Genomic DNA, 20,898 nt, shown 5'->3' on the forward strand with positions numbered 1-20,898 from the left:
TGTCCATTTCTTCCAGGTTGTCCATTTTATTGGCATAGAGTTGCTTGTAGTAATCTCTCATGATCGTTTGTATTTCTGCAGTGTCAGTGGTTACTTCTCCTTTTTCATTTCTAATTCTATTGATTTGAGTCTTCTCCCTTTTTCTCTTGATGAGTCTGGCTAATGGTTTATCAATTTTGTTTATCTTCTCAAAGAACTAGCTTTTAGTTTCATTGATTTTTGCTATTGTTTCCTTCATTTCTTTTTCATTTATTTCTGATCTGATCTTTATGATTTCTTTCTTTCTGCTAGCTTTGGGGTTTTTTTGTTCTTCTTTCTCTAATTGCTTTAGGTGCAAGGTTAGGTTGTTTCCTCGAGATGTTTCCTGTTTCTTGATGTAGGCTTGTATTGCTATAAACTTCCCTCTTAGAACTGCTTTTGCTGCACCCCATAGGTTTTGGGTCGTCGTGTCTCCATTGTCATTTGTTTCTAGGTATTTTTTGATTTCCCCTTTGATTTCTTCAGTGATCACTTCGTTATTAAGTAGTGTATTGTGTAGCCTCCATGTGTTTGTATTTTTTACAGATCTTTTCCTGTAATTGATATCTAGTCTCATAGCGTTGTGGTCGGAAAAGATACTTGATACGATTTCAATTTTTTAAAATTTACCAAGGCTTGATTTGTGACCCAAGATATGATCTATCCTGGAGAATGTTCCATGAGCACTTGAGAAAAATGTGTATTCTGTTGTTTTTGGGTGGAATGTCCTATAAATATCAATTAAGTCTATCTTGTTTAATGTATCATTTAAAGCTTGTGTTTCCTTATTTATTTTCATTTTGGATGATCTGTCCATTGGTGAAAGTGGGGTGTTAAAGTCCCCTACTATGATTGTGTTACTGTCGATTTCCCCTTTTATGGCTGTTAGTATTTGCCTTATATATTGAGGTGCTCCTATGTTGGGTGCATAAATATTTACAATTGTTATACCTTCCTCTTGGATCGATCCCTTGATCATTATATAGTGTCCTTCTTTGTCTGTTGTAATAGTCTTTATTTTAAAGTCTATTTTGTCTGATATGAGAATTGCTACTCCAGCTTTCTTTTGATTTCCATTTGCATGGAATATCTTTTTCCATCCCCTCACTTTCAGTCTGTATGTGTCTCTAGGTCTGAAGTGGGTCTCTTGTAGACAGCATATATATGGGTCTTGTTTTTGTGTCCATTCAGCCAGTCTGTGTCTTTTGGTGGGAGCATTTAATCCATTTACATTTAAGGTAATTGTCGATATGTATTTTCCTATTCCGATTTTCTTAAATGTTTTGGGTTTGTTATTGTAGGTGTTTTCCTTCTCTTGTGTTTCTTGCCTAGAGAAGTTCCTTTAGCATTTGTTGTAAAGCTGGTTTGGTGGTGCTGAACTCTCTCAGCTTTTGCTTGTCTGTAAAGGTTTTAATTTCTCCATCAAATCTGAATGAGATCCTTGCTGGGTAGAGTAACCTTGGTTGTAGGTTTTTCTCCTTCATCACTTTAAGTATATCCTGCCACTCCCTTCTGGCTTGCAGAGTTTCTGCTGAAAGATCAGCTGTTAACCTTATGGGGATTCCCTTGTGTGTTATTTGTTGTTTTTCCCTTGCTGCTTTTAACATGTTTTCTTTATATTTAATTTTTGATAGTTTGATTAATATGTGTCTTGGTGTGTTTCTCCTTGGATTTATCCTGTATGGGACTCTCTGTGCTTCCAGGACTTGATTAACTATTTTCTTTCCCATATTAGGGAAGTTTTCAACTATAATCTCTTCAAATATTTTCTCAGTCCCTTTCTTTTTCTCTTCTTCTTCTGGGACCCCTATGATTCGAATGTTGGTGCGTTTAATGTTGTCCCAGAGGTCTCTGAGACTGTCCTCAGCTCTTTTCATTCTTTTTTCTTTATTCTGGTCTGCAGTAGTTATTTCCACTATTTTATCTTCCAGGTCACTTATCCGTTCTTCTGCCTCAGTTATTCTGCTATTGATCCTGTCTAGAGTATTTTAAATTTCATTTATTGTGTTTTTCATCGTTGCTTGGTTCCTCTTTAGTTCTTCTACGTCCTTGTTAAATGTTTCTTGCATTTTGTCTATTCTATTTCCAAGATTTTGGATCATCTTTACTATCATTATTCTGAATTCTTTTTCAGGTAGACTGCCTATTTCCTCTTCATTTGTTAGGTCTGGTGTGTTTTGACCCTGCTCCTTCACCTGCTGTGTGTTTTTTTGTCTTCTCATTTTGCTTATCTTACTGTGTTTGGGGTCTCCTTTTCACAGGCTGCAGGTTCGTAGTTCCCATTGTTTTTGGTATCTGTCCCCAGTGGCTAAGGTTGGTTCAGTGGGTTGTGTAGGCTTCCTGGTGGAGGGGACTAGTGCCTGTGTTCTGGTGGATGAGGTTGGATCTTGTCTTTCTGGTGGGCACGTCCATGTCTGGTGGTGTGTTTTGGGGTGTCTGTGGCCTTATTATGATTTTAGGCAGCCTCTCTGTTAATGGATGGGGCTGTGTTCCTGTCTTGCTAGTTGTTTGGCATAGGGTGTCCAGCACTGTAGCTTGCTGGTTGTTGAGTGAAGCTGGGTCTTGATGTTGAGATGGAGATCTCTGAGAGATTTTCGCCGTTTGGTATTACGTGGAGCTGGGAGGTCTCTTGTGGACCAGTGTCCTGAAGTTGGCTCTCCCACCTCAGAGGCACAGCCCTGATGCCTGGCTGGAGCACCAAGAGCCTTTCATCCACACGGCTCAGAATAAAAGGGAGAAAAAATAGAAAGAAAGAAAGAGGATAAAATAAAATAAAATAAAGCTATTATAACAAAAAATAAGAAAAAAAATTATTAAGAATAAATTTATTATGAAAAAATTTTTTTTAATTTTTAAAAATAGATTTATTAATTTTTTATAAGAAAAAATAAGAAAAAAATTATGAAAAAAATTTTTTAATTTTTTAAAATAAAAAATATGAAAAAACTCATTAAAAATTTTTTTAAAAATTTTTTAAAAATAGAAAATAAGGAAAAAATTATTAAGAAAACCTTTATTAGGGAAAAAAAAATTTTTAAGTAAAAAAAAAAACAAAAAACGGACGGACCTAACCCTAGGACTAACGGTGAGAGCAAAGCTATACAGACAAAATCTCACCCAGAAGCATACACATATACACTCACAAAAAAAGGAAAAGGGGAAAAATTAATATATCCTGCTCCCAAAGTCCACCTCCTAAATTTGGGATGATTCGTTGTCTATTCAGGTATTCAACAGATGCAGGCACATTAAGTTGTTTGTGGAGCTTTAATCCGCTGCTTCTGAGGCTGCTGGGAGAGATTTCCCTTTTTTCTCTTCTTTGTTCGCACAGCTCCCGGGGTTCAGCTTTGGATTTGGACCCGCCTCTGCATGTAGGTCGCCTGAGGGCGTCTGTTCCCTGCCCAGACAGAACGGGTTTAAAGGAACAGCTGATTCGGGGGCTCTGGCTCAGTCAGGCCGGGGGGAGGGAGCGGTACGGAGGAGGCGGGGCGAGCCTGTGGAGGCAGAAGCCGGCGTGACGTTGCAGCAGCCTGAGGCGCGCCGTGCGTTCTCCCGGGGAAGTTGTCCCCGGATCACGGGAGCCTGGCCGTGGCGGGCTGCACTGGCTCCCGGGAGGGGTGGTGTGGAGAGTGACCTGTGCTCGCACACAGGCTTTTTGGTGGCGGCAACAGCAGACTTAGCATCTCATGCCCGTCTCTGAGGTCCGCGCTGATAACCGCGGCTCGCGCCCGTCTCTGGGGTCCGTGCTGATAGCCGCGGCTCGCACTCGCCTCTGGGGTCCGCGCTGATAGCCGCAGCTCGCGCCTGCCTCTGGGGTCCGCGCTGATAGCCGCGGCTCGCGCCCGTCTCTGGAGTTCGTTTGGGCGGCGCTCTGAATCCCCTCTCCTTGCGCGCCGCGAAACAAAGAGGCAAGAAAAAGTCTCTTGACTCTTCGGCAGCTGCAGACTTCTTCTCGGGCTCCCTCCTGGCTAGCTGTGGTGCGCTAACCCCTTCAGGCTGTGTCCACGCCGCCAACCCCAGTCCTCTCCCTGCGATCCGACCGAAGCCCGCGCCTCAGCTCCCAGCCCCCGCCCGCCCCGGCGGGTGAGCAGACAAGCCTCTCGGGCTGGTGAGTGCTGCTCGGCGCCGAGCCTCTGTGAGGGAATCTCTCTGTTTTTCCCTCTGCGCTCCTGTTGCTGTGGGATCCGCGCTAATAGCTGCGGCTTGCGCCCGTCTCTGGAGCTCGTTTAGGCGGCGCTCTGAATCCCCTCTCCTTGCGCGCCGCGAAACAAAGAGGCAAGAAGAAGTCTCTTGCCTCTTCGGCAGCTGCAGACTTTTTCCCGGACTCCCTCCCGGCTAGCACCGAAGCCCGAGCCTCAGCTCCCGGCCCCCGCCCGCCCCGGCAGCTGAGCAGACAAGCCTCTCGGGCTGGTGAGTGCTGCTCGGCACCGATCCTCCGTGCGGGAATTTCTCCGCTTTGCCCTCCGCACCCCTGTGGCTGTGCTCTCCTCCGTGGCTCTGAAGCTTCCCCCCTCTGCCACCCGCAGTCTCTGCCCGCGAAGGGGCTTCCTAGTGTGTGGAAACCTTTCCTCCTTCACAGCTCCCTCCCACTGGTGCAGGTCCCGTCCCTATTCTTTTGTTTCTGTTATTTCTTTTTTCTTTTGCCCTACCCAAGTACGTGGGGATTTTCTTGCCTTTTGGGAGGTCTGACGTCTTCTGCCAGCGTTCAGTGGGTGTTCTGTAGGAGCAGTTTCACGTGTAGATGTATTTCTACTGTATCTGTGGGAAGGAAGGTGATCTCCGCGTCTTACTCTTCCACCATCTTGCCGAGACCCCCCCTACTCAATTTTAAAAATGAGAAAAGGATTTGAATAGATATTTCTATTTCTAGATATTTTTCTAGATATTTCTATATTTCTAGATATTTCTATATCTATTTGAATAGATATTTCTTCAAAAAAGATATGCAAATGACCAGCAAACACATGACACTATGCTCAACTATAGCCACTGGGGAAATGCAAATCCAAACCACAGTGAAATATCACCTCACACCCATTAGGATGGCTACAGTCAAAAAACAAGTATAACAAGTATTGGTGAGGCAGTGGAGAAACTGAAACCCTTGTGTTGGTGGGACTGTAACATGGTTCAGCCACTGTGGGAAAAGAGTATGGTGGTTCCTCAAAAAATTATAAATAGAATTACCATATGATCCAGCAATTCCACTTCTGGATATATGCTAAAAGCACCAACTTAAACTTAAACAGATACTTGTACACCCATGTTCTTAGCAGCGTTACATACAGTAGCCAAAAGGTAGAAGCAATCTAGGTTTCATCAACAAACAAATGGAGAAACAAAATGTGGTGGTGGTGGTGATGTGTGTGTGTGTGTATGTGTGTGTGTGTGTGTGTGTAATCCTGACACATGCTGCAACATGAATGAACTTTGAGGACGTTATGGTAAGTGAAATAAGTCAGTCACATTCAGAAAAACAACAACAAATACTGTATGACTCCAGTGGTATGAGGTATCTAGAGTAGTCAAATCCATAGAAACAGAAAGTAGAATGGTGGTTGCCAGGAACTGGAAGAGGGAAGAATGGGGAGTTATTAATGGGTACAGAGTTTCAGTTCTGCAAGGTGAAAAAGTTCTGGAGATTGGTTGCACAACAGTGTGCACATACTTAACACTACTGCACTAAACACTTAAAAGTGGGTAAGATAGTAAATTTTATGTTATGTGTATTTTATCGCAATTAAAAAAAATTTTTTTAGAGGTATAAATTTAAGATTTAGCATTATATGATTGGTATTTAAGCCAGACTGCTATTAAGGGAAAGAGTGTAGATTGAGGGCTGGCCAGAGCCAGAGTTCTGGGACATTCCAACATTTAGAGGTCAGGAAGTGGAGGAGAATGCATTAAGGGGAACTGAATGTAAGTAGAGAGGTAGGAGGATAACCAGGAGAATATGGTATACAGGAAACAAAGGGATTGATCAGTTGTGTCAAATGCTACTAATGAGTCAAATAGAGTGTTGACGGGCATTTGAGTACTGATTTTGGTAAAGTAATTTTGTTAGTTACTTTAGCTAGAAATGTTTCAACAGAGCTATGGGAGTTGAAATATTTATTGGAGTGGATTACAGAGAAAATGACTAACAAAGTCTTTTGATATAACACAGAGTCAGGGAAAGGATGGTCTTTTCAGTAAGTGGTGCTGATATCTACTGAAAAATAAGAATCTTGATTTCTACCTCACACTAGGTGGATTATAGATCTAAATATGAAAGGTAAAATAGTAAAAGCTTCTAGAAGATTATATGAGTATATTTTTATGAACTTGGGATTAGACTACCTTAAAATTAAGAATTTCTGTTTATCAAAACATAGTATTAAGAGAGCGAAAGGGCCAGCCCCAGAGTGGAAAAGATACTTGCATTATGTAGTTGGTTATATCCAGAATAAATTAAGAATTCCTACAAATCAAAAAGAAAAATACAACCCAGAAACTACCCAAATGTCCCTCAACTGGAGAATGGATAAACAAAATATGGTTATCTGTACAATAAAATATAACTCAGCCATAAAAAGAAATGAAATACTGGTACGTGCTACAGCATCATTGAACCTTGAAAACATACTGAGTGAGAACAGACACAAAAGGTCACATATTGTATGATTTCATATTTATGAAATTTCTTGACAAATTCAGAGACATAAAGCAGATTGGTGGTTGCTGGGGGCGGGGGGGGGAGGAGAATAGAACATGATCATGTGTGTGAGGTTTCTTTCTGGCATGATGAAAATATTCTGGAATTAGAGATCGGATGGTTGCACAACAGTGGGAATGTACTATAAGTTACTGAATTGTATGCTTCAAAATGGTTAAAATGGTGGATTTTATATGTATTTTATTGCCCAAAAAATTAAAAAAATTAAAAAATGGACAAAATACCTCCATAGGCAACTTATTAAAGAAGATATACAGTTGGCCAGTAAACATATGGCAAAGTATTCAGCCTGCAAAATTACAAATTAAACCACAATCCAGTATCACAACACATCTGCCAGGATGCTTAAATATAAGAAGATTGACAATAACAAGTGTTGCTGAGGATATGAAGAACAGGAACTCTTTTAGAGTTTGATGGAATTGTAAATTAGAAAACTGTTGCATAGTGTCAACTGAAGCTGAACAAATGCATATCATCTGATGCAGTAATTTCACACCTAGCAGAAAGGAGTCCTGTTTCCACCAAAAGAAATGTGCATGGATGTTGATAGCAGTACTAACCATAATAGCCAACAACTGGAAACAACCCAAATGATCGTCATTAGGAAAATGGAAAAATAAATTGTGTTAGCATAGAATGCTTTATGTAGCTGTTGGTCTCAAACAGTTCAATGGAAGGCTGTATTAGTTTGGATATAGGTTTGGCTGTATGTGACAGAGACCCCCAAATAATTGTAGTTTAAACTATGTAGAGGGTTAATTTTCTCCTTCATTAAAGTCCAGGCTGGAGTGGCAACTCTGTTCTGCAAAACCATCTGTGACAGACATGACATCAAATGCACATTGCAGCTGGCTTTGCTGAGGAATCAGAAGAATAACGGATATAGGGTGTGGGCAAGCTGACTCTTAAGAAAGTTCTCAGGACTTCCCTGGTGGTGCAGTGGTTAAGAATCCACCTGCCGATGCAGGGGACACGGGTTTGAGCCCCGGTCTGGGAAGATCCCACATGCCACAGGGCAGCTAAGCCCATGCGCCACAACTACTGAACCTGCGCTCTAGAGCCCGCAAGCCACAACTGCTGAGCCTGCGTTCCACAACTACTGAAGCCCACGCACCTAGAGCCCGTGCTCTGCGACAAGAGAAGCTACCGCACTGAGAAGCCCGCACACTGTGACGAAGAGTAGCCCCCGCTCACCGCAACTAGAGAAAGCCCACGGCAGCAACGAAGAGCAAGGCAGCCAAAAATAAATAAATAAAAAATTTAAAAAAAAAAAAAAAAAAAGTTCTCAGAAGCTACTACATAATACTTCTGCATTTCTTTAGGCACAATCCAGTTACATGGCATATTCTGCTGCAAAGGGTCCTGGGAAGTGCAATGTTTATATTGGGCAGCCTGTTCTCAACTAAAAACCAAGGGTTCAATCAGTGTACAAAAGGGGAATAATAGATGTTTGGGGACAACTAGCAGATATCACATAATCCTTTGGCCTGGTGGAGAGTGTTAAAATATACAGACTCTCGTAGACTCTGATTCAGGTGATCTAGAATGTTTTGTAAACACCCATAATTACAACAAATTCCCAAGGTGATTCTGAAGTGGATCAAAATTTCAGAACCACTGACTTGACTTGTTAATTAACTCCCTCACTTTCCTTTCATGAGCTTTCATTTCTTTGCATTCTCCTTACTCTATTTTCATTCAATTGCATGGTGGTATTTAAGAGCTCCCCAAGCCTTTCGTTTCTTACGTGAATTATTTTCAATTCTCTCTATTTTTTTATCAGAGATATTTCATTTCTTTTGTAACACAAAACTAGCAATTAAAATGTGTTTCTTATCTTTCAGACTTGGTGTCCAAGTGTGAGTCCAAGAAGTTATCTCCAAAAAGAAACATTTATGAGACAGAATCATCCCAATGGGCTATCATGGAACCATTTAAAAGCCATAGTCCTGAGAAATCCATTTTCAGAGATATTTGGGCATGCAAAAGTCAGTTTGAGAGACAACAGGGAAAACAGAAGGGCTATTTCAGGCAATTTATTATCAACCATGAACACATGCCCGTTTTTAGCCAACATATTTTGTTCACTCAGGAATTTTATAATAGACAGAAAATCTTTGAATGTAAAGAATGTAGAAAAAACTTCAGTTACCATTTATTCTTTAGTCATCACAAAACTCATTCTAAAGAAAAACTTCCTGAATGTAAGGTATGTGCAGAAACTGTTGATACATCATACCTTACTAAACAACAGAGAATTCAAAATAGTAACAAATGCAATGAATGTAAGGAATGTTGGAAGGCCTTTATTCATTGCTCACAACTTAAACAACATTTGAGAATTCATAAAGGTGAAAAACAATATGAATGTAAAGAATGTGGCAAGGACTTTTATTATGGCTCAGAACTTATTCTACATCAGAGAATTCACACTGGTGAGAAACCCAATGAATGTAAGGAATGTGGGAAGGCCTTTATGCAGCTATCACAATTTACTCAACATCAGAGACTTCATACTGGTGAAAAACCCTATGAATATAAGCAATGTGGGAAGGCTTTTATTTGTGGCTTTCAACTTACTGAACATCTGCACCTCCATACTGGTGAGAAACCCTTTGAATGTAAAGAATGTGGAAAGACTTTCAAGCATCGATCATCCCCTACCATACATCAGAGACTTCATACTCATGAGAAACCCTATGAGTGTAAAGAATGTGGGAAGGCCTTTAATTATGGCTCAGAACTTATTCTACATCAGAGAATTCACACTGGTGAGAAACCTTATGAGTGTAAGGAATGTGGGAAGGCATTTAGGCAGCGATCACAGCTTACTCAACATCAGAGACTTCATACTGGTGAAAAACCCTATGAATGTAAGCAATGTGGGAAGGCTTTTATTCGTGGCTTTCAACTTACTGAACATCTGCGACTCCATACTGGTGAGAAACCCTATGAATGTAAAGAATGTGGAAAGACTTTCAGACATCGATCACACCTTACAATACACCAGAGAATTCACACTGGTGAGAAACCCTATGAATGTAGAGAATGTGGAAAGGCCTTTAGCTATCACTCAAGCTTCTCTCACCATCAGAAAATTCATTCTGGCAAAAAACCTTATGAATGTAGTGAATGTGGGAAGGCTTTTTGTGATGGCTTACAACTTACTCTTCATCGGAGGATTCATACTGGTGAGAAACCCTATGAGTGTAAGGAATGTGGGAAGACTTTCAGACAGTGCTCACACCTCAAAAGACATCAGATAATTCACACTGGTGAGAAACCTCATGAATGTATGATATGTGGTAAGGCCTTTAAACTTCATTCACACCTTATTCAACATCAGAGAATTCATACTGGTGAGAAGCCCTTTGAATGTAAGGAATGTGGAAAGACCTTTAGCTATCATTCGAGCTTCTCACACCATCAGAGAATTCATTCTGGGAAGAAACCATATGAATGTGGGAAGGCCATTAATCATGGCTTACAATTTAATGTACATCAGACACTTCATACTGTTGAGACTTCAGTAAATTTTCCTCTCTCCCCATCCTAGTCTAGCATCATGAAATTATTTTTGGAAATATACTTTTTTTTTCTTTAAGGAAAATGTTGGTAAAATACTGGGTTTCATTAGTATTGATTTATTTTAGTAATCTTTGAACTCTTTTTTTTTTTCAAGTGGGAAAATGGAAAAGTTATTAAAAGGAAAATTGCTCTGGTATCAGTGCTGTTTCTGAATTATTGTAATGATCAGTACTGGAAATAAATTTTATAAAACTATTTGTTTTCACTGAAACCAGTGAAGTGGGGCAGAAATAAAATGAAAACAATTTCTTCTCCTCCCACAAACCCCTGAAATAACCAATATGTGTGTGTGTTGCTTCTTTCTTCGTGCTCAAACATATCTGCACATGTGAAGGGTTTATTGCATGTCTGTGAAAGTTTTTACCCCCATAGTGACATATTTCGTGGCATTTTGCCCTTTACACTTAAATAATCATGGACATTTTCCCAGGTCAATACTGTAGATCTGACTCATTCTTTTTAAAGTTTCAGAATATTTCTAGTATGGGATGTATGCCAGTATTTTGAACCATTCCCTACTGTAGACATTCAGATTGTTTCTACTTCTTTTTTCACCAGAAATGATTGTGCAATAAACATTTTTATATTGTCATTCTTATGTTTCTATTGGTAGATTCCCAACCATGAAAGTGTGTGTATGTTCTGATGTTACATTAATTTTGTAGTTTAAAAAAATGGGAAATAAAAGCAGATACTATAAAAATTCAAAAATTACCCAAAATAACGTGAAAATAAAATCTTCCCTAACATCTAGTCCTATAACCATCTGCTTTCCCTACACAGGGGTAACTGTAGCTGTCACTTCTTTTGTATTCTTCCAGGAATTAAATTTTTAAAATTCTTTGGACAAAAGTGGATTAATCATAATCCAAGATTCATGATGTTCTCATCAGTCCACATTTAGCCTACTTTTATTTAATTTTAATGTATTAGAGGGATTTATAAACATTGTACCAACTATTTACTGCCTTTCTGCTCCAAATTCTTCATTGCCTGCTCTGCAATATTGGAACTCTTCTCTCTTGTTTATAACATTTATTTGAGTCCTATCTTTCTTTTTTTACTTGATTAGACTAGCTAAAAGTTTTTCAGCTTCATATTTTCAAAGGACCAACTCAGTTTTATTGATCTTTTCTATTGTCTTTCTAGTCTTTATTTCATTTATATCTGCTCTAATGTTATCTTTTTTTCCACCTGCAGATTTTGGCCTTAATTCTTCTTTTTCAAGTTTCTTAAGGCATAAAGTTAGGTAGTTTACTTAAGATCTTTCTTTTTTAAAAAAATGTAGGCTTTTATCTCTATAAACTTCTCTCTTGAAACTGCATTTGCTTTATCCCATCTGCTTTTGTATGTTTTGCTTCTATTTTCATTTTTCTCAAGATACTTTTTGATTTCCCTTTTGATTTCTTTTCTGATCCATTGATTGTTAAGGAGTGTGTTTAATTTTCATGTATCTGTGAATTTTCCAATTTTCCTCCTGTTAATGATTTTTAGTTTCATAATATTGTGGTCAAAAGGATACTTGATATGATTTCAGTCTTCTTAAATGTGTTAAGATTTGTTTTGTGCCATAACATATGATCTATCCTGGAGAATGTTCCGTGTGTTGTTGAGAAAAAATATTTATTCTGCTGCTGTTGGATGGAATGTTCTATGTATGTCCGTTATGTTCATTTGTTCTGTAGTGTTTTCTGTCTGGATGAACTATCCATTGTTGATAATGGGGTATTGAAGTTCCCTACTACTACTGTATTACTGTTTATTTCTCTGTTCAGTTCTGTTAATATTTGCCTTATATATTTAAGTGCCCAGATGTTAGATGCATATATATTTACAATTATTATATCTTCTTTATGAATTGGCCACATCATAATAGTGACCTTTTTTATTCTCTGTGAAAGATTTCAAATGAAAGTCTATTTTGTCTGATATAAGTATAGCCATCCCAGCTCTCTTTTGGTTACCATTTACATGGGATATCTTTTTCCATCCTTTTACTTTCAGCCTATGGATATCCTTAAAGTGAGTCTCTTGTTGGTAGCAAAAAGTTGGATCTGTTTTTCAATCCCTTCAACTACTCTACTGATTGATTCAGCTACTCTACTATCTTTGGACTAAATAATTTATTTCATTTACATTTAAAGTAATTATTGATAGGTAAGGTCTTTTTATTGACATTTTGTTCATTGTTTTCGTTTTTTGTGTGTGTCCCTTTTTTCCTTTCTTTGCTATCTTCCTTTATAATTTGATGCTTTTTTTTATAGTGCAATGCACTGATCCCTTTCTCTATCTTTTGTGTATCTACTGCACATTTTTTCTTTGTGGTTACCATGAGGCTTACATAAAACATAACTGTTTATTTCAAGCTAAGAACTTAACTTTGACCACATACAAAATCTCTATGATTTAACTTCTCCTCCCCCCACCTTTAATGTTAATTGATATCACAATTTACATTTCTTTATTTTGTGTATCAATAATAAATTTTAGTTACAGTTATTTTTAATACTTTGTCCTTTAATCTTTATACTAAAGTTTTGTTATTAACATGCCACTGTACTATAGTAGAGTATTCTGACTTTACTTTTACCACTGAGTTTTATACTTTCATATGTTTTCAAGTTGTTACTTAGCATCTTTTCATTTCAACTTGAAGAACTCCCTTTAGCATTTCTTGTAAGGTGGTCCAGTGGTAAACTCCCTCAAGCTTTTGTTTGTATGGGAATTTTTTTTCCCTCTTCATTTCTGAATGACAGCTTTGCCGGGTGTAGTTTTCTTGGTTGCAGTCTTTTTTCTTTCAGCACTTTGAAGATATCATGCCTCTCTCTCTTGGCTTGCAAGGTTTCTGATGAGACATCTGTTAATAGTCTTAGGGGGGTGCCCTTGGATATGATGAGTTGCTTTTCTATTGCTGCTTTCAAAATTCTCTTTGTCTTCAACTCTTGAGAGTTTGATTATAATTATTTGGAGTTATTTAGGCTGCATGGGTATGGGTGTTCATTTCCCTCTCCAGATTAGGGACATTTTCTATTTTTATATTTTAAATAACCTGTCTTCCCCTTTCTCTTTCTCTGCCTCTTCTGGGATTCCCATAATGCATATATTGATACCTTTGCTGGTACCCCATAACTCCTGTAGACTTTCTTTTGGTCCTCTGACTGGGTGATTTCAAATGAACAGCAAGTCTTAGAACTCACTGATTCTTCTGCTTGATCAAGTCTCCTACTGAAGTGCTGGCATTTTAAAATGTAGTCATTGTGTTTTTCAAGTATAGAATTTCTATTTGGTTCTTTTTTATGGTTTCTAGCTCTTTGTCCTGTCTCATTTTGTTCTTGTATTGTTTTCCTGATTTTGTTTAGCTTTCTTGGAGCTCACTGAGCTTCTTTAAGATGATTATTTTGAATTCTTTGTCAGGCGGTTTAAAGATCTCTATTTCTTTTGGGTTGGTTACTCATGCTTTATTTTGTTACTATGGTGGTGTCATGTTTCCCTGATTATTTGTGGCCCTTGTGGATTTGCATTGGTGTCTGCACATTTGAAGAAGAGGCACCTCTTCCAGTCTTTACAGACTGGCTTTAGTAGTGAAAGCCCTTCACAGACTAGCTGCCCAGAGATTCTGGGTGGATCAGCTGGTGATGTCTATGGGTAGGCTTGCTCCTGGAACCTTCAGGCAGGCTGACCTGGTGCTTGGTTCAGCAGGTGAGTGGGCCTGGTACCTGAGACTGCAGGGACAGGCCTGAAACTTGGATCCATGGCGTCTGATCTGCTGACAGGAGCCACTGGGCTGGGCTTGTTAATTGGGTCTGTGCAGTAGGCCTGCCTATGTCCATAGGGGCTGGCCTGGTGCTGGGGTTCACTGGACTTGGCCTGGTGACTGGATCTGCGGAGATAGGCCTGAAACCTGGGTCCACAGGAGCTGACCTGTTCCTGTGACAGTGACAGGCCTTGAACCTTAATCTGTGGGGGCTGACCTTGGTGGAGTTGGCCTGTTGTCTGGATCCATGGGGGTAGGCCTGGTCTGAGGCCATAGGGGCAATCCTGATAGTGGAGTCTATTGGGGCAGGCCTGGAGCCTAGGTCCATGGGTGCCAATCTGGTACCTGGGACTGTAGGGCCAGCATGGCGCTGGGTTGGGCAGCATGGAGCCTGGTGTCTGGGTCCACAGGGGCAGGCCTAGATTCTGAGTTATGGTTTACCTGGAGGGGCTTTCCTGGAGCCTGGATTCACTGGAGGAGGCTGGTGCTTGGGTCTATGGCAAAATTGGGTGCTAACTTCACTCTTCTTCCCCCCATGCAAAGGGTGTATCTCTCCACACTTCACTGCACAGGCTTGGGGAAAGGGTAATGCAGGTAGTGTGAAATTGTCCTTTTTATCCTCTTCAACGTATCTTTCATTTGTGTGCTCCACTCAAGTGCTGTATTAGCTCATGTGGAGGCATTTTCATGTGTGGATGGTTGTTCAGATTGATGTTCCAATGAGAGGACAAGTGCTGGAAACTCTATTCCACCATCCTGCTGATGTTACTACTCCAGTTCACTATTTTTGGTATGTACACTTCTATTTTTTTTCACATGCATATTTTTATATTTATGACCACAAACAGTATGCAAAACAATTACAACAGCTCAAGGAATTCCCTCATGCATCCCCTTTCTATTCAGAATATTCCCCCACCCCTAGTACCTGGCAACCACTGATATATCCTGGGTACCTATATTTTTACCTTTTCCAGAATGTCTTATAAATGGAACCATATAGTATGTAACTTTTTTTTTAACATCTTTATTGGAGTGTAATTGCTTTACAATGGTGTGTTAGTTTCTGCTTTATAACAAAGTGAATCAGTTATACATATACATATGTTCCCATATCTCTTCCCTCTTGTGTCTCCCTCCCTCCAACCCTCCCTATCCCACCCCTCTAGGTGGTCACAAAACACCGAGCTGATCTCCCTGTGCTATGCGGCTGCTTCCCACTAGCTATCTATTTTACGTTTGGTAGTGTATATATGTCCATGCCACTCTCTCACTTTGTCCCAGCTTACCCTTCCCCCTCCCCTTATCCTCAAGTCCATTCTCTAGTAGGTCTGCATCTTTATTCCCATCTTGCCCCTAGGTTCTTCTGACCTTTTTTTTTTTTTTTTTAGATTCCATATATATGTGTTAGCATACGGTATTTGTTTTTCTCTTTCTGACTTACTTCACTCTGTATGACAGTCTCTAGGTCCATCCACCTCACTACAAATATCTCAGTTTCGTTCCTTTTTAGGGCTGAGTAACATTCCATTGTGTATATGTGCCACATCTTCTTTATCCATTCATCTGTCGATGGACACTTAGGTTGCTTCCATGTCCTGGCTATTGTAAATAGAACTGCAATGAACATTTTGGTACATGACTTTTTTTTTTTTTTTAACATCTTTATTGGAGTATAATTGCTTTACAATGGTGTGTTATTTTCTGCTTTATAACAAAGTGAATCAGTTTTACATATACATATGTTCCCATATCTCTTCCCTCTTGCATCTCCCTCCCTCCCGCCCTCCCCACCGCACACCTCTAGGTGGTCACAAAGCACAGAGCTGATCTCCCTGTGCTATGCGGTTGCTTCCCACTAGCTATCTATTTTACGTTTGGTAGTGTATATATGTCCATGCCACTCTCTCTCTTTGTCACATCTTACCCTTCCCCCTCCCCAAATCCTCAAGTCCATTCTCTAGTAAATCTGCATCTTTATTCCCATCTTGCCACTACATTCTTCATGACCTTTTTTTTTTCCCCTTAGATTCCATATATATGTGTTAGCATACGGTATTTGTTTTTCTCTTTCTGACTTACTTCACTCTGTATGACAGACTCTAACTCCATCCACCTCACTACAAATAACTCAATTTTGTTTCTTTTTATGGCTGAGTAATATTCCATTGTATATATGTGCCACATCTTCTTTATCCATTCATCTGTCAGTGGACACTTAGGTTGCTTCCATGTCCTGGCTATTGTAAATAGAGCTGCAATGAACATTTTGGTACATGACTTTTTGAATTATGGTTTTCTCAGGATATATGCCCAGTAGTGGGATTGCTGGGTCATATGGTAGTTCTATTTTTAGTTTTTTAAGGAACCTCCATACTGTTCTCCATAGTGGCTGTATCAATTTACATTCCCACCAACAGTGCAAGAGTGTTCCCTTTTCTCCACACCCTCTCCAGTATTTATTGTCTGTAGATTTTTTGATGATGGCCATTCTGACTGCTGTGAGATGATATCTCATTGTAGTTTTGATTTGCATTTCTCTAATGATTAATGATGTTGAGCATTCTTTCATGTGTTTGTTGCCAATCTGTATATCTTCTTTGGAGAAATGTCTATTTAGGTCTTCTGCCCATTTTTGGATTGGGTTGTTTGTTTTTTTGATATTGAGGTGCATGAGTTGCTTGTATGTTTTGGAGATTAATCCTTTGTCAGTTGCTTCATTTGCAAATATTTTCTCCCATTCAGAGGGTTGTCTTTTTGTCTTATTTATGGTTTCCTTTGCTGTGCAAAAGCTTTTAAGTTTCATTAGGTCCCATTTGTTTATTTTTGTTTTTATTTCCATTTCTCTAGGAGGTGGGTCAAAAAGGATCTTGCTGTGATTTATGTCATAGAGTGTTCTGCCTATGTTTTCCTCTAAGAGTTTGATGGTGTCTGGCCTTACATTTAGGTCTTTAATCCATTTTGAGTTTATTTTTGTGTGTGGTGTTAGGGAGTGTTCTAATTTCATTCTTTTACATATAGCTGTCCAGTTTTCCCAGCACCACTTATTGAAGAGGCTATCTTTTCTCCACTGTATATTCTTGCCTCCTTTATCAAAGATAAGGTGACTATATGTGCGTGGGTTTATCTCTGGGCTTTCTATCCTGTTCCATTGAGCTATATTTCTGTTTTTGTGCCAGTACCATATTGTCTTGATTACTGTAGCTTTGTAGTATAGTCTGAAGTCAGGGAGCCTGATTCCTCCAGCTCCGTTTTTCTTTCTCAAGATTGCTTTGGCTATTCGGGGTCTTTTGGGTTTCCATACAAATTGTGAAATTTTTTGTTCTAGTTCTGTGAAAAATACCAGTGGTAGTTTGATAGGGATTGCATTGAATCTGTAGATTGCTTTGGGTAGTAGAGTCATTTTCACAATGTTGATTCTTCCAATCCAGGAACATGATATATCTCTCCATCTATTTGTATCATCTTTAATTTCTTTCATCAGTGTCTTATAATTTTCTGCATACAGGTCTTTTGTCTCCTTAGGTAGGTTTATTCCTAGATAGTTTATTCTTTTTGTTGCAATGGTAAACGGGAGTGTTTTCTTAATTTCACTTTCAGATTTTTCATCATTAGTGTATAGGAATGCAAGAGATTTCTGTGCATTAATTTTGTATCCTGCTACTTTACCAAATTCATTGATTAGCTCTAGTAGTTTTCTGGTAGCATCTTTAGGATTCTCTATGTATAGTATCATGTCATCTGCAAACAGTGACAGCTTTACTTCTTTCTGATTTGGATTCCTTTTATTTCTTTTTCTTCTCTGATTGCTGTGGCTAAAACTTCCAAAACTATGTTGAGTAATAGTGGTGAGAGTGGGCAACCTTGTCTTGTTCCTGATCTTAGTAGAAATGGTTTCAGTTTTTCACCATTGAGGACGATGTTGGCTGTGGGTTTGCCATATATGGCCTTTATTATGTTGAGGAAAGTTCCCTCTATGCCTACTTTCTGGAGGGTTTTTATCATAAATCAGTGTTGAATTTTGTCGAAAGCTCTCTCTGCATCTATTGAGATGATCATATGGTTGTTCTCCTTCAATTTGTTAATATGGTGTATCACGTTGATTGATTTACGTATATTGAAGAATCCTTGCATTCCTGGGATAAACCCCACTTGATCATGGTGTATGATCCTTTTAATGTGCTGTTGGATTCTGTTTGTTAGTATTTTGTTGAGGATTTTTGCATCTATGTTCATCAGTGATATTGGCCTGTAGTTTTTTTTCTTTGTGACATCTTTATCTGGTTTTGGTATCAGAGTGGTGGTGGCCTCATAGAATGAGTTTGGGAGTGTTCCTCCCTCTGCTATATTTTGGAAGAGTTTGAGAAGGATAGGTGTTAGCTCTTCTCTAAATGTTTGATAGAATTTGCCTGTGAAGCCATCTGGTCCTGGGCTTTTGTTTATTGGAAGATTTTTAATCACAGTTTCAATATCAGTGCTTGTGATTGGTCTGTTCATATTTTCTATTTCTTCCTGGTTCAGTCTCGGAACATTGTGCATTTCTAAGAATTTGTCCATTTCTTCCAGGTTGTCCATTTTATTGGCATAGAGTTGCTTGTAGTAATCTCTCATGATCCTTTGTATTTCTGCAGTGTCAGTTGTTACTGCTCCTTTTTCATTTCTGATTCTATTGATTTGAGTCTTCTCCCTTTTTTTCTTGATAAGTCTGATAAGTTTATCAATTTTGTTTATCTTCTCAAAGAACCAGCTTTTAGTTTTATTGATCTTTGCTATTGTTTCCTTCATTTCTTTTTCATTTACTTCTGATCTGATCTTTATGATTTCTTTCCTTTTGCTAACTTTGGGGTTTTTTTGTTCTTCCTTCTCTAATTGCTTTAGGTGTAAGGTTAGGTTGTTTATTTGAGATGTTTCTTGTTTCTTAAGGTAGGCTTGTATAGCTGTAAACTTCCCTCTTAGAACTGCTTTTGCTGCATCCCATAGGTTTTGGGTCATTGTGTTTTCATTGTCATTTGTTTCTAGGTATTTTTTGATTTCCTCTTTGATTTCTTCAGTGATCTCTTGGTGATTAAGTAGTGTGTTGTTTAGCCCCCATGTGTTTGTATTTCTTACAGATTTTTTCCTGTAATTGATATCTAGTCTCATAGTATTGTGGTCGGAAAAGATACTTGGTATGATTTCAATTTTCTTAAATTTACCAAGGTTTGATTTGTGGCCCAAGATATGATCTATCCTGGAGAATGTTCCATGAGCACTTGAGAGGAATGTGTATTCTGTTGTTTTTGGATGGAATGTCCTATAAATATAAATTAAGTCCATCTTGTTTAAGGTATCATTTAAAGCTTGTGTTTCCTTATTTATTTTCATTTTGGATGATCTGTCCATTGGTGAAAGTGGGGTGTTAAAGTCCCCTACTATGATTGTGTTACTGTCGATTTCCCCTTTTATGGCTGTTAGTATTTGCCTTATATATTGAGGTGCTCCTATGTTGGGTGCATAAATATTTACAATTGTTATATCTTCTTCTTGGATTGATCCCTTGATCATTATGTAGTGTCCTTCTTTGTCTCTTGTAATAGTCTTTGTTTTAAAGTCTATTTTGTCTGATATGAGAATTGCTACTCCAGCTTTCTTTTGATTTCCATTTGTATGGAATATCTTTTTCCATCCCCTCACTTTCAGTCTGTATGTGTCCCTAGGTCTGAAGTGGGTCTCTTGTAGATAGCATATATATGGGTCTTGTTTTTGTATCCATTCAGCCAGTCTATGTCTTTTGGTTGGAGCATTTAATCCATTTACATTTAAGGTAATTATCGATATGTATGTTCCTATTACCATTTTCTTAATTGTTTTGGGTTTATTATTGTAGGTGTTTTCCTCCTCTTGTGTTTCTTGCCTAGAAAAGTTCCTTTAGCATTTGTTGTAAAGCTGGTTTGGTGGTGCTGAATTCTCTTAGCTTTTGCTTGTCTGTAAAGCTTTTAATTTCTCCATCAAATCTGAATGAGATCCTTGCTGGGTAGAGTAATCTTGGTTGTAGGTTTTTCTCTTTCATCACTTTAAATATGTCCTGCCACTCCCTTCTGGCTTGCAGAGTTTCTGCTGAAAGAGCAGCTGTTAACCTTATGGGGATTCCCTTATGTGTTACTTGCTGCTTTTAATATTTGTTCTTTGTATTTAATTTTTGATAGTTTGATTAATATGTGTCTTGGCGTGTTTCTCCTTGGATTTATACTGTATGGGACTCTCTGTGCTTCCTGGACTTGATTAACTATTTCCTTTCCCATATTAGGGAAGTTTTCAACTATAATCTCTTCAAATATTTTCTCAGTCCCTTTCTTTTTCTCTTCTTCTTCTGGGACCCCTATAATTCGAATGTTGGTGCATTTAATGTTGTCCCAGAGGTCTCTGAGACTGTCCTCAATTCTTTTCATTCTTTTTTCTTTATTCTGCTCTGCAGTAGTTATTTCCACTATTTTATCTTCCAGGTCACTTATCCGTTCTTCTGCCTCAGTTATTCTGCTATTGATCCCTTCTAGAGAATTTTTAATTTCATTTATTGTGTTGTTCATCTCTGTTTGTTTGCTCTTTAGTTATTCCAGGTCCTTGTTAAATGTTTCTTGTATTTTCTCCATTCTATTTCCAAGATTTTGGATCATCTTTACTATCATTATTCTGAATTCTTTTTCAGGTAGACTGCCTATTTCCTCTTCATTTGTTAGGCCTGGTGGGTTTTTGCCTTGCTCCTTCATCTGCTGTGTGTTTCTCTGTCTTCTCATTTTGCTTATCTTACTGTGTTTGGGGTCTCCTTTTCGCAGGCTGCAGG

The 20,898-nt window shown here is 38.8% G+C and overlaps 1 protein-coding gene across 2 annotated transcripts in view; it reads left to right on the top strand.

The window, feature by feature from the left end:
- Positions 1-10,311, top strand: part of LOC133078905 (zinc finger protein 461-like) — a 30,978-nt gene extending 20,667 nt beyond the window's left edge. Inside the window, exons 4-6 of one of the 2 annotated variants that reach the window (XM_061174109.1) lie at positions 8,581-8,813; positions 8,970-9,626; positions 9,711-10,311. In XM_061174109.1, the coding sequence (XP_061030092.1) occupies positions 8,581-8,813; positions 8,970-9,626; positions 9,711-10,292 (1,472 nt within the window). In that variant the 3' untranslated portion in view covers positions 10,293-10,311. Of the gene's footprint in view, positions 1-8,580; positions 8,814-8,969 lie in introns of both variants that reach the window. The other variant, XM_061174108.1, reaches the window with a different exon arrangement.
- Positions 10,312-20,898: the final 10,587 nt, after the last annotated feature.

Source organism: Eubalaena glacialis, chromosome 18 (assembly GCF_028564815.1).
Source record: "Eubalaena glacialis isolate mEubGla1 chromosome 18, mEubGla1.1.hap2.+ XY, whole genome shotgun sequence".
NCBI lineage: Eukaryota > Metazoa > Chordata > Mammalia > Artiodactyla > Balaenidae > Eubalaena > Eubalaena glacialis.